At 41.4% G+C, this 14,611-nt stretch overlaps 1 protein-coding gene across 1 annotated transcript in view; it reads right to left on the bottom strand.

The window, feature by feature from the left end:
* Positions 1-655: 655 nt before the first annotated feature.
* Positions 656-14,611, bottom strand: part of LOC139662217 (cohesin subunit SA-2-like) — a 29,445-nt gene continuing 15,489 nt past the window's right edge. The window contains exons 17-31 of the mRNA XM_071540854.1: positions 14,050-14,250; positions 13,509-13,576; positions 13,293-13,380; positions 12,134-12,214; positions 9,192-9,284; positions 7,069-7,237; positions 6,408-6,541; positions 5,616-5,717; positions 4,890-5,023; positions 4,186-4,308; positions 3,166-3,353; positions 2,824-3,019; positions 1,911-2,012; positions 1,483-1,582; positions 656-706 (exon numbers count right to left, since the gene is read on the bottom strand). Coding sequence (XP_071396955.1) covers positions 656-706; positions 1,483-1,582; positions 1,911-2,012; positions 2,824-3,019; positions 3,166-3,353; positions 4,186-4,308; positions 4,890-5,023; positions 5,616-5,717; positions 6,408-6,541; positions 7,069-7,237; positions 9,192-9,284; positions 12,134-12,214; positions 13,293-13,380; positions 13,509-13,576; positions 14,050-14,250 — 1,830 coding nt within the window. The remainder of the gene's footprint in view (positions 707-1,482; positions 1,583-1,910; positions 2,013-2,823; positions 3,020-3,165; positions 3,354-4,185; positions 4,309-4,889; positions 5,024-5,615; positions 5,718-6,407; positions 6,542-7,068; positions 7,238-9,191; positions 9,285-12,133; positions 12,215-13,292; positions 13,381-13,508; positions 13,577-14,049; positions 14,251-14,611) is intronic.

Raw genomic sequence — 14,611 nt, 5'->3', positions numbered from 1 at the left:
CTGTGGATTGGTAAACATCTTCCCCCATCCAAGTTCAAGTTCGTTTATTTATATAGCCCTTTATCAGCATGTCTCAGAGGACTTTAATCATCTTATTACCGTCATCTTATTAATGACGCACCTGCAGCATTACTTTGCTCAAAAAGTGTCTTTTATTAAATATGAAATAAGTGCTTGACAAAAACAAACAGCAACAGTAAACAACCTGGCAGGATATTATGAAACACAATGCCATCCCTACCAACTAAGTGAAATATTTTCATCATAACCCACAAAGTTAATTCTCAAACAACCAGCAACACACAATTCATGTGAACCCCAGGAAGAATGGCTGTCAGCTTGGTGCCAGCTAATGGATCTGAATAAACCTGAACAGCATCATTTCCTTTTAACATTTAACAGTAAAGCAGTAATGTTTCTGATGATTATAATGAAAACTGCAATGTCAGAATTGCTCTACTGAGTGTACAAAATACTAACACACTCTTAACATTGAAATCAATTAGGGGTCAAAGTGTTTACCTTGTCAATGTATTTTTATGGCCCTAATAGTCTGTACACTCAAATGTATTTAAACCATTGAAAACTCTCGTAGTTCTGATTAGATGTATTAATGCAGGCACTTCAGGAGAATTACTGTGCTGGCCTCAGTCTCTCACTGGAAAAGGTCCTCAAGGTAGCTGGTCGAGGTGTGGCGGGTTGAAGGCTGCAGAGCAAAAAGGAGAGGAAGAAAGTCTGAGCTTGCATAACCAGCGATAGAGTCCTTAATATCGGTTTTTACCCATCTTTTTCATCTGTGAAATCATTTACACCAAGCCAAGAAAACCAAGATGCTGCATTAACACCTTTAGTGCTGATGTCTCCACCTCACCTGCTCTTTGTCACATTAGAAACAGCAGCACAGCAGTGTATGAGACGTTGCAGCCTAATTTGATTATATATCAGAGACAATGAATCATAAATGCCCAAATCAGATCAACTCTGTATATTATAGCCATTCCTATGTTTAATATAACTTAAGTTAGAACTGACTCACTAATTATAACTGCATTATAACTCTCACTAATTTGCTTTTAAGTTAATTAGATTTGCATTTGTGTGTGTTGGATTTGGCCACATAACATTTCACACTTCCATTGAAACTTTGCTTCAAAGATACGCTTCCTTCCTGGTCCCCCGGTCTTCATCAGGAATACTCTGTACGCATCAATCCGATATGTGGGTTTCTTGTTTTCTTTTTCATTCATTGCCTCGCCTTTTGTATAAAGCTCTTAGTCAGTATTGTTCATATACCACTTGCTACAATAGTTGACTTTTTAAGTTTATAGTTTTAATTTTTTAAGCTGTTATAAAAATCTGACATGCGTACATTCACAATATACATAACAGTAATAATGTACACACTGGCAGATTGAAAAGCTACACTGTCAATGCTTCATTGAGAATACTTTTTGGTGTATGATGGTTTATTTATTTATTTACCAGTGTATAGGCAGTATCTTTGTCAGAGTCACTTTCAAAGTCCTCAATCACAGGCTCTTCTTCTTCTCCTTCCACATTATCCTCCTCAATCAGAGACAGTCTGGGGACACACACAAATCTAACATCAATCTTAGCTGATAGGTCTTTGCAAATAATAGTTACCCTTTAATTAGACAAATATGACGATTTTAATTCCAAAATCATAATTCATCCACCATTGGAAAAGTGACAGCTACTTTTCCAAACTGACAGCAAAGATAAAAACAAATTATTGTACTTTTGAAAGGACATCTTAAGTCCTTGGGTGATAAAATCATTTCACTTTTTTTTAGTGTTACTGAACAATGTATATGCCCCCAAACACCACCCAGAAATAAAGTAAAGGCTATAAACGCTCTGGAATCAAACTGTTTATATCCTTTTCTTACAAGTCGAGGTGTGAGTCCAGGTTGTGCTGATCAGAGGCGAGGCCAGGCTGGCTGGAGGAAGGCTGCCGCCGTCTGTTGGACTTCACCTTACGCATCTGGGGCCTAAAGAACAGAAAATATTGAAATACTTTTAACTACTTTTAGCCAAGCTGGGAAATTAACAGCAGCCACCCGCCAAATGCTGGTAAATTTTGTCTACGGCGGGCAAGTTTGTCTATCAGCCACTTTGAACCAGCCATCATTTAGAAGTCCCATTCTATTTCACATTCTAGCTGGCTGGTGAAATAGTCAAAGCAGCTGGGGAATTTTGTGATTTACCACCTAATGTGTTTTAAAAAAAAGTGCTCTGCTTTCAGTCTGTAACCCTGTAAGAGCTGTGTATCTATGCTCATGTTGGGAGATTTAGTTTCTATAATGCATCTTCTTAGGCCGCAAGTTGAATTTCACATATTGTGTCTGTCACTAGCATTATCCATCTCTCTATCTATCTATCTATCTATCTATCTATCTATCTGAATACGAGTTGAGAGATGTGAGAGGAACATGCTCTTTTGTATACAGAGTTATCCAAATCAAGGCAAACAACGTTAGACAACAGACAAAACCAAGATCATCAGCAGTAACTTCAATCAACAAGTTACAAATATTTCTGCAGTTGCAAAATTGGGCCAGAGCAGGGAATTAGCTTTTTCCTCTAATGGCCACAGTAGCGGGTTGATTCCAAAACTGACCAGCCACTTTCCGGATATTGCTTTTTAGAACAGAACTGAGAATAGCTGACTCCCTCTCCGGTAGACAGACCAACTTTCCAGCCCAAGCCAACATTTACCAGCCAGCTGGTGTTTATTCCCAAACCCTGGTATGGAGCTGGTAGATATTTTTCAGATGTGTCACTTCATAAAACTCAACACACCCTCTGGAGAACTCATCCTCAGACTCTGTCTCAGTGAGGCCGCTGCCTTTATCGGAGTCTGTGGCTCCGGGCCGCGTGGAGGCCGGCTGCTTGAGCTGCTGTCGCTGGACTGTGGAAGTGAGGGCCGGGGTGGGCAGGTTGCTATGGATACTGCTGCTGTCCAACCAGGATCCTCTACTGGCGCTGGACACCGAACCTGGAGGTGACAGGGGTCAACTGGATGATATGGATCAACAGAGTATCACATTATTATTCCCAATTCCTTTTTGTTAGTATTATCATTAATGTGTATTGTGTACCCATGCATGGTGTTATGTGTGTACACATGTGCGTCCATCTCACCCTCGGCGGCGGTTCTCCTCCGTTTAGCTGCGGGGGTGTCATGTGGGGTCAGGGTACTGCTCCTCTCCCCTCCTCCCGTCTCCTCTCTGGGTTTGGATGAGGAGCGGCTCTCTAAGGAGCGCTGGTACATTCTGACTGCCGGCCAGGAGAGGGCGGCCCTGGGACACTCTGCTTTCAGGAAGGCAGACCTGGGAGGGGACGACAGGGAGACGGAGGGATGAGGACAAAGACCAAGAAAAACCTTTGTTCAGTGGTTGCATTTTATTGGGTTTCTATGGATTATGCCAGATCAAATTCCATGTTTTATCATGGCTGATGTACAAAGTAAAGTAACATTTCCTGGACTAGTACATAAACTGAAAATTCTATGTTTGAATTATTTCTTGCTTTGAAAAGCTTATTTTACTGTCCAAAATCTAGATTTGGCTAGCAAAAAAAGACTCAGAGTTCACCGATTCCACTTTTCCACTGCTGATATCAAAGAGATCTGAGATCTGAACTTCCAATATTATAGATCCAATCCATTGCTTTTACTGAATATACAAAAATGTATATTCCAAAAAAACCAAGCACCAAAAAAAAAAAAAATAATAATAATAAAAAAAAATGTATACCACTAGTTTTGGCTTATTGGACAAAAATCACTGAGATATAATCAATTTTTCTCCATCAGAAAATCTAACCTCTCTAACCTCTACATGTGAAAAAGGCAGAAAATCAAGTTGCTTTGCTATGATTTCTGGAATATTACACATAGATCTATTGGATTTTAGTAGCTTGGAAATTCTGATACAAATTCATTATATACCTAAAATGAAACTACATGACATTTCCAGTTTTCTCATGACAGCAGCAGACCTGCTTTTATGTTGTTACTCAGTGAGTATTAAAGTTCTAAGATTCAATGAAAGAGTGATTGAAAGAAAAGTATATGTGAACACTTGACATGAACTTTCCTTTATATGATTACATATTTGTGCAGATGTAGATGAGTTTGCATGTGTGTTTTTGTTTCCTCACAGCTGGGTGCGGTCCTGAAGGAGCAGCTTGAAACTGAACTCGCTGAGGATCTCCAAGAAGGCTAGGTTGGGGTGCTGCAGCCCTCCGTCCACTGGGTCCCGGAACGCAAAACGTATACCATCCCTAACAGCACACACAACACACACACACACACCATACTTAGAACATAATAACCTAATCTACAACACAGAAAGGTTTTAAAACATTGAGCTACATGTGTAAGTGCTCTCAAGGAAAAGCAAGTAAACACAAAAAAATATACTTCCTTACAGCTATCGCCAAACTTCATGTTAACATCTCCTCAAAGTGTGATGTTTCATCAATTCTGAGTTTGCTTGATGAAGCTGATATTCATTATCATATAAGAGGAAATACAGTGTATTGCAGGATAAATATCTGTGTTTCCTTTAAATTAATTTTGCGGGAGTGCCCCCCCACAGCTGGAAAAGGGTTAGGGTTAGGTTAGAAGCAATGAAAATTCATCATCTGGCCGTATTCCTCAGCCCAACCCCCAAAAAAATAACTGCTTTTGAAATTACAGCACATTTGTCCATATATTCATGATATAAATATTCAAAGGAGATCCATTCTTAAACGCCAACTGGAACTGATCCTGGAACGGGCCCAGGCATGAACCACCTCCACCCCCCCACATCTACTGAAACTTCGACCGGAGACACTGGTCTGGTCTGAGTGTTACTGACATGTGCAGGGCCATGAGTGGTTTGCGGACGCGATGCAGATCGATGCCAAAGCTCATGGCCAGCCTCTTGGCCAGATCTCTAATCTCTCCAAGTTCCTGCCCGCTGCCATCTTCTGAAATCATCTCTGAGAACAGCTGAACACACACACACACACACACACACACACACACACACACACGATTGCCCGCCAACATATCTCACACCAAAGACAGGATATTCAAATAGTTCTTTGGATATGGAAAAACTATTCCACTTGTTCGCTGGCAGATGAAGTTAAAATAGGACTTTAAAAGAATTTGAGTGTTTGTTTTAACCTGCTTGGAGAACCAGATGAGAGGGGTTTACCACACAGGACAATATAATTAGTAGACAATTACAGCAAAGTATTTTAAGGTCAATTTAGTATACTTTCCTGTGATTGCCAACCTGCCTGACACCATCTGAACTGTCTTAATGTGGTAAACTCCACCCATCTGGTACAAGTAGGTAAACCATGTAGAAAACACACATATATTTGACCCTGCACTGATCTTCAGTGAAGTTATATTTTGCCATCTGGGCACAGCGCACAATCTCTACTATTTTCTATCATTTATTATTCATCATTCAAAGTACAAAATTGCCACTTACTGGTTAAAGTACGCCAAAACACTATACAACCATTGTGAGAAAAAACAATCCCTGTCTGAAGGTTCATTATTAATATATTCAGAAATGAGCGCACACCTGCAGCAGACTCAGACAGACAGTCTTGGCACTCTGCACCGGACTGATGAGCTTGCTCTTGCTTAGCGTCTCTTTGATGATGTCCCCAAAGTCTTTATAGAACTAGAGAAAGCCAGGAAAGAAAGTTATTACAGTCATTCTTCATTAGTCGCTCCGGTTAAGAGCACTGGCTAGATGTCTGAACTGCGAAAGTAATCTTCCATTCTTGTCATCTCCGTTTCTTTCAACCACTGTTCCCTCTGACTCATTTTTTAGCACCCTCGCTGGTTCTAAAAAAGATCTTCTCACCCTCCTCCACTCACACATCCTCTCCATTATTTGCTTTATCCCTTTGACAAATGTATTTCCTGCAATCCAGTTTTTTTTTTTTAAATCTTACTCTCTTTTCTCTTGTAACAATCCCCTTTTCTTCCTCTGCCTTATCAGTACTTTCCCAGTCCTACCATCACTCGCCAGTTTATCATTATCACTACCTTGTTTGTCCTTTCTATTTCCCTATCTTTTTTCCAGGTGGCCATTTCTTACTAGTCTGATAAAGAGAATGCATAGATTTGGAATAAACACAATGGCTTGTACTCTATACTGTGTAATGTATTGCTTGTTTCAGTGCCATACAAATTTCCCCAATAAATTACTACTGGTTTTTTTTAATCTTCTACCTTATATTCCCCATCTTGTCCTTCTTCCCCTCTGGTTCTAGCCCCTTAACCCCCCCCCCATTTTAACTCCCATCTGTCTTTAAGCCCTGATCTCCATCTTCCTCCTCCTCCTCTCCCTCCTCCCCCTCTCCACCTTGCTGTAGTGCTTCAAGACGTCCGTGGCGGCGCTGAGGTCCAGCACTCCATAGATGACCAGCTTACAGTAGCCAGCCAGCTGGTTGCGCTTCCGTTGTAGAGCGGTTATCTTCCCCTCCTCCTCATCCTCACCTAGAGGAGACAGAGAGCCGAGGAGGACGGGGGGGGCAAGAGAGGAGAAGACGGGGGAGTAACAGAACGATAGTTAAAGTGAGAGATGTAGACAGGAGAGGTAGTGAGAAAGCTTTGAGGTGTTGATAAGGCACAAGCAAAATAGAACATGCAATGAGAGACGCACAGCTTCTGAGTTAAGCGGTGTTTGGCTTGGGAATTGGCATTTCTTTGTGAAATACGAAAACAGAACTGTTATGAAAACAGATCCTCAAAACAAGAGATCAAAAACTATGTCCTAAGGCACAGATGGGGGTAGGTTTCCTATGGGAGAGCTTTGGCAGTTTTAAAATTGAAGAGTTCATTTCCAAAACACAACACATCCATGGTGGGTAAAAAAATCCTTTACTGAATGTCACTATTCACTATTTCTAAAATATAGACGATGAAGTCAACTTTATCAGGTTGTCAATAAAGGACTTAAGGCGCCATAATTAGTACCATGATTTGTTTTAATTGTGCGATCATTTAATAAGTGAAGGAGGTACCAGTGAGCTCCTCGTCTTCAGGGCCGGTGAAGATGTAGTCCAGGAGGAAAGCGGCCATCTCAGAGCGCAGGGAGTCAGAGGGCAGGCAGGCCAGCGTCTGGAGGGCGGGCTCAGAGCGAACCGAACCCGCACTATACAACAGCAGCAAGTCGCACAACAGCTCAAATGCCTGTGGATGGAGAGACACGCATGCAGGCTTTAATTGAATTCATTCTTAAATTCTGATTTCAATAAGATTCAGACATTACAGAGGTTCAACACTGCATGAGGGCATTTAGGGACACGAAAATGACTTTCTCCCCCACAATGCCTGGCTACCAATAACAGCAGAGACTAAACACATTTTTGCAAGCTGTTTGGCCCTTTTTTTGGCTTGTCTATAAAGCACTAAATGGCTTAGCTCCAAAATACATCTCTGACTTGCTTTCAGAATATGATCCACTCAGACTTCTGAGGTCATCTGGGACTCGTCTGTTAGTTGCTCCCAGGGTGAAAACAAAATCTGGTGAAGCTGCAGGGCTCCAGACTAACTTTTCCACTGGTAGCACTGGTGCTACCAACTTTCTCAGTTGGTCGCAGCACATGATTTGGTCGCACCCTTTTTATTTTTTGGTACAGCATGGTATTAATCAATGACCTTGCATGCTTATGAATAGTTGTCTTAATTTGCATACCCTAGTTTTGCATTGATGTAAAGATTGACAGTGACTTGAGACTTGATATTTGCAAAATATTTTAATCTGAACATTAAGTTTCTCTGCCACGAACAGTTGCTGACAAAATAGGTCATCTTCTATTATATAATTTTAAAAGAAAACATAACAAAAATGTTATCAAATAAAAGCAAAGCATAACAACAGCATGTATGTTTTTACATGTACTCCATGTTTTTACTTTTTATTATATGTTGTATTTAATTGCCTTGGGTGTTTGATCTCATGTTATAACAGTTTTTTTTTTTTTTAAAGATTATTTTTTTGGCATTTTATGCTTTATTTGAGAGATATAGTGAGACAGAGACAGGAAGGTATGGGAGAAAGAGCGAGGGGAGGACATGCAGCAAAGGACCACGGGTCGCTACGGGAAGGCCTGAGCCAAATGGTACGCGCCCTACTCGGTGAGCCACCAGGGCGCCCCGTTATAACAGTTTTTACTGCTGCACAACCAACTGTCGTCGGTGGTACCATCGGTGGTACCGTTGGTGGCACCATCTATCACAAATGATAGGTAGGGGGCGGAGACAATTTTGTCACCAGTCTTTTCCCGGAGGTTGTCTGATATCACTCCTATAAACTGGGCACAGGCCATGTCGTTGGCATAGGTTGGATTCACATTCAATCCATTCTTCTTCATCAGTGTGATCTGGGATTTGAATTTTGTGAATGGGAGTTCCTCTTTCGCTATGTTATAGGCAGTGTTGAACTTCATGACCATTTCATTCTCCTCTGGGGGAGGGGCTCAGTGTTTCAGGTGATGCATCGGTCCCTGCAGGTTTTGTGTTTCTTACTGTCGTTGTGCAACTTCAAAGTTTCAAGCTTAAACTATGTTGACCCAGTAACAAGTTTAGAGTTGCCTGCAATGGACGGGCCACATTGCCTACAATATACACACAGCATAGCATTCCCCTCGTACCGCAACCACGGGTACTGCGTTAGCCATTGTGGTTGAAAGTAGTACTTTTTCTTCTTCACTGGCTCAGTCCCTGCCTGCACCTGCACTCTCCCTGCAGCATGCTCTCTCATCATCAGTTGTGTCTGAGTCGGGACCTCTCGTTGGCTCTCCCTCTGAACCCTGAGCTGCTTTTAGTCAGTTGCTGGAATAAACTTCCAGATGCACTGAGATGTGCTCCCACTGTCACCTCTATTAAAAGCAGGCTCAAAACATTCAATTTCTCTGTGGCCTTTTACAAAATCATTTGTATGTAGGTGTAACAGGTGTTATTTATAACCCATTTATTTTTATTATCCTTACCTATTTTATCTTTATTTATTTCTTTTTAATATGTCTTTTTACGAGCTGATCGTTGTGAAGTGTTGGTAGATGTTATAAATGCTGTTGATGATATTGCTGCATTGTTAAGCTATATATCATGAGGATGATGACGATGGTAACAAAGCTCTCACCTGGTCTCTGATCTCTGCCTGGCCCAAAGACAGACATGACTGACACACACTGCAGAACGAACGCACCTCCTTCTTCAGATGCTTCAGCTCCACCTGGGAGGAAGAATGATGGAGGGAAGTAGGGCAGATGTGTGAAACATACATAAAAATGTGTACATCTGTGTGGGTTGAAGACAAGAATAAGACACTTGCAGGGCAGGTAATTGTAAATTCCTCTCCCATTTTTACCAACCAATTGGGATTTTAGACTAGACAGGAACATCAAACAATGGTGGGTCCTGTCAAAAAAATACTAATACTCCTGCAAATACTCCTACTAATAACAATAATGTGATACATTGTTAGCTGAAGGGAAATTGTCTTTTCGCTTGCCCCTGTCCATAGGAAGGTCAAAGCATGGGGTTAGTTAGGGATTCAGTGTCTTGATCAAGGACATTTTTCCAGGGAAGTTTCCCAACACAGCGGCTGGAATCCAGGTCCTCTGGCTTTAACCAGAGGACCTGGAGGTTGCTACTCACTATGCCACCCTGTTGCCAAAGTGGCTGGTAGCATAGACAAATTTATCAGCCACAGACATAATTTAAAAGCATCTGTTTGGTGTTTAAGTCCCACCCTGCATGTGTGTCTTTTTATATTTGCGTGTGTGTGAGTATGTGCGTGCACAGAAAGAGGGAATATGGCGTCAGTTTGAGTGACGATACAAGGCATGAGAACGGACAAGGGATGGAAATAATCAAACATCAGGGATTTGCTTGTGTTTGCTTTGGAACTCTGGTTTAGGTAAACACACAAATGGCTGCATGAGTAATCATGAGGCCCTGTGTGACTGTGTGAGACTGTGTGTGTGTGTGTGTATGTGTATGTGTGTGAGAAAGAGAGAGAGGGAGGCAGGAAGAGTGAGAACAAGAGCGCAAGAGAGAAAGGGAACAAGAGAGTGAAAGAGTGAGAAGAGAGAGACAGAGAACAAGTACATAGAGAGAAACAGAGTGAGAAAGAACGTGAACCAGCGAGAGAGAGCGTCTCAGAGTCAACGTGGGTTTGGATGCTCTCTTAACAGATTGCTGTGTTAATTGCCTGCTGCCTGCACAGCTGGTGAGTTGGTAAACAAGACAGGCAGGTAAAGCTACAGCAACACACAGGATGGCCACCAACATGCCCAGCATGGATTGGCTGTGGTGGCGATGGCCATCATGGAAGTATTAATCAGGTAGGCTGGCACTCCTTAGCAGTAAGTGAGTGTTTGACATTCTCTCGGTGTGTGAACAGTGCAGGCCAGCAGTGGCATGCTTAAGCAATAAGCCATGAGAAACAAACCTACAGTGAGTTGAGAACAGATTGGAGGCGTTGTTTGGCATGACACAAAGCCTCTTAGCTGCTTATTGCTATTACAAAATGGTGGTAACGTACCCACAAAAAGACACAAAACAAAAAATAAAACAAAACAAAAAAAACACAGATGCTCAATAAATATGATGTGCAGGCTGTCTGAAACACCTGTCATTAAAAAATGCAATATGTTGCAATTTCGAAGATTCCACAATTTTGATATAAAAGAATATAAATAAAGTTTTCATTTATAATCAATAATGACTACATAATATTTAAATGTTATTCTTAATTAAATATTATTCTGCTAAGCAGTTCTTGAACAGTTCAAGTTCAGAAGCCGATTCCTTAACAATTCCCTTATCGGTTCTCTTATAGGTTAACTCTAAAGACCTTATAGCACCCCTTAAATACTTAGTCTGCAAATTAATTGACTGAAATTCTGCTACTAATCGCAAAATACTGCGGAATGAATTTAACAACTTGATATACCATACTGTTTTATTACTGTGTTACTTACAATACCCTTGACTCTAAAATGAGTCCAGCTTCCAAAACTGTACACACATCAACAGACGAGTGACTGGAAGGTTGTGACGTGATGTAGTGTGGGTTCAGTTCAGTTCTGAGCAATTTCCTTATAGGTGAAGTGCAAAACACTAGTCTAGTTTGTCCTTTTTAATCCAAGTGATACGGCAAACATTGGAAATGGTTCCTCAATGGAACCAGGTGTCAGTTCCCAATTCAGTGTTTTGCTTCAGGGACGCTTCAGCAGAACAGAAGCTAAACAAAGTAATTGCAAAGAGATGGATTGGAATTGCTGTAATGCTAGAAACTAAACAACAGTCAATAATAATGGGGCTTAAATTTCTTTCTTCTGTCAAGGAATGTAACAGTCATCAACTGTCCATCCCCCAAATAAGACAAAACTGTCTTTAAAATCATTCATTTTAAGTGCTGGATAATATTTAACTGCAGTGCAGTAACAGGTGTGCATTTATTGGGTATTTTATAACGGCTTCCAATGTGACTCAGTCAGATCCGAGGATCAGATTCATTTTATCAAATGGATTTGATCCATGCAGGTCAGCTGAAGGTCTTCAGTTATAACTCTTTGTTCAGATGGAGCCACTGGAAAGCTGCATGGCAAACATAACCTGACATGATGTATCGAATTTGAAAGGCTGAATGGAGAAGGAAAATGTTGCTAAAATGTGTTAATAAAGAAGTTGTGTGATGGAAACACATTTCAAATACATACTGACAAAGCGTAACAACTTACCAAATACTAATCAATTCTGTTTTTCTTATGATACACGTTTTCTGATGTGGCTAAGCTCATGAAGCTTATTTATTTGCTTTAGCACAGCTGATGAAAAAGCAACTAATTTGCATTTAATTTTTTGCAACATTTCAAAAGTTTACTTAAAATTAACTTGAGAGTTGGATGTGAGATGAATCACTGCTACATCACTTTGACATAACAGCCTTATCACCAGCTCAGCAGACAGACCTGAGTACAGAGTTTCTGCTTCCAAACATCAAATGAAGTATGAAAGCAGCATTAGGGATTGGAGAAAGAGTAATCAAGCTGTTTTATGATGTGAGATGAGCACCTCGGTTGGCGTGGAGCTGACCACATTCACTTTGGCCCAGAGCAGGTGGAAGGCAGCACACTTCAGAGCCGACACCATGAGCTGAAATTACAAAAAGGGAAGTCAATCAACTTACCACAGGGATGTGAAGACTGTGTTTGCGTGTGGGTGTGTGTGTCAGTGATGGGGAACTAAATGTTTGCTCTACTAGCCAAATTCTCCACCAGAAACTGATTTTTTATGGTTTTTTGCCAAGTGGCTGACCATATAAACAACCAGGCGAAATTTAACAGCGTTTGACTGGTGGCTTGTGTTAATATGTGATGATGTGATAGAATGAACATCACCTAGGGTTGGGAACAAAAACGATTTAATCAATGTAGATCACTTAACAATTCACTTATCAGTTCTCTTATAGATTAGCTCTAAAGACCTTATAGCACCCCCAAAATGCTTAGTCTGCAAATGAATTGAGTGAAATTGATCACAAAATACTGCAGAATGAATTTAACAGGTTGATTGTTCATACCGTACTGATTTATTATTGTGTTACTTACAATACCCTTGACTCTAAAATGAGTCCAGCTTCCAAAACTGTACACACATCATACAATTGTACACAGTGTGTGTGTGTGTATGTGTGTGTGTGTGTGTGTGTGTGTGTGTGTGTGTGTGTGAGTGACTGGAAGGTTGTGATGCAATGTAGTGTGGGTTCAGTTCAGTTCTCTGTGGTACAGGAGCAATTTCCTTATAGTTGAAGTGCACAGCACTAGTCTAGTTTGTCCCTTTTAATCCAAGTGTAGCCACATCTCTTCTTTCTAACATTTCCCATGCTCGCTCTGCTGCTACACGCTTTGATACATCACAACCTTGCAGTCACTCACACACAGCAGATGAGGGGAGAATGAAATGAGAGAATGCTTTAGTAAATTAAAGGCTGTGCATTTTTTCTATTTAAAAAAAAAGCAGGAAAAAATCTGGGAATTGATACGGCAAACATTGGAGTCGGTTCCTCAATGGAACCAGGTGTCAGTTCCCAATTCAGTGTTTTGCTTCAGGGACACTTCAGCAGAGCAGATGCTTGCTGTCACGAGGGTTTGAAGCACCGTAAATTACGGCCTCCATAATCACTACGCCACCCTGCCATCCTAATATCAAATTGTGTGTGATTATCACACACCTCCTTGTCAAGGTCTCTGGACTCCAAGCTGCTCTTCAGTAGCTGAAAGCATGGGTCGAACAGCTTCCAGCCTGTCAGGTCCTTGGCACTGGGAAACACACACACACACACACACACACACACACAGGCAGACAGACATACACTTCTGTTTAAGGAATAGTCTGTGCCATGTGCCATGCTCACATTCTCACACAACACCCACCCACCCACCCTTACCTGCTGAAGGCTGCAATCCTCTTCAAAGCAGCGGCTGCACTATACATGTCATCTTCATCCGCAGTACCCTAAGTACACACACGTGCAAGAACAAACACACACACACACTCTTAAGGGAAGAGTTGTCATCTACCCATTTTTACTACAGGGATACCATGTCCAAACATGACTTAACTAGATAGACATGTCTGTATGCAACACCCTGACAGATGAGATTTTTCATTTTTTCAAGACTTTCAGTGTTTTTGAACACACCAACAGTCCAGCTTTTTACTGCATGCTTTTTCGGACTTCTGCTGCACTTTGGCTCCATCCCCAAGATAGAGCCACTCTCTTTTCAACTGACGTAAAATAACAATGAATAGTGTTACAATATATACTATTTTCATTTTACTGAATAATGTTCCTGAAATTACTGTTTGCAATGCTAATGCAGGATAAATGCATGAGCAGGGACTTCTACAATCACTACCACTGTGTGTGCAATTTCATCATGTGCTATATTTGACCATGTGGGTGCTTCACTGATGTGCTCGCCCACCTGCAGCAGATCATTAAAGTAGGTGTTGAAGCACTCGGTCAGGCCGTCCAGCAGCTGGCTGAACGCTAGGTGCGCACGGGAGGAGAAGGTGTAGCTGTCGGAGCAGAGGGCGCCGGCCAGGCGGGTGCAGGCCTCCAGTACGCCGGCGTCCGTGTGCTTCTCCACAATGCCACACACCTGGGACAGCAGCAGGTCCAGATACTGGCAGAGAGAAGGGAGAGTGGGGGAAAGATGGAGGGAGCAGAGCGTCAAAGAGAGGAAGAATACTGACTTGTTGACCCGTATGGAGGCAGCCAGCCAGCGTTCATTGTGATTACTGTCATGTGCTGGTATGTCAATAAGTCAGGTGATTGGTTTTGATGTATTGTTCCTTTGCATTATTATTTTGGAGATAACAGCTATTGATAGCTATTTGCACTGTGCAAATTTAGTTTACAGATTAATGTAGTTCTTCAGTTCACTGCTTCTTGCCAGATGATTTGAAGTTTATTGAAACTGAGATTTGCAATGACTAATGGACAATAATATTGAATATTGCTGATTGGCCAAAAATCTCCAATTA

Source organism: Centroberyx affinis, unplaced genomic scaffold (assembly GCF_046629955.1).
Source record: "Centroberyx affinis isolate AG114_WGS23_722 - 3 ecotype Tasmania unplaced genomic scaffold, CSIRO-AGI_Caff_v1 ptg003734l_1, whole genome shotgun sequence".
Taxonomy (NCBI): domain Eukaryota; kingdom Metazoa; phylum Chordata; class Actinopteri; order Beryciformes; family Berycidae; genus Centroberyx; species Centroberyx affinis.
This window is presented reverse-complemented; position numbering and strand designations above follow the sequence as displayed.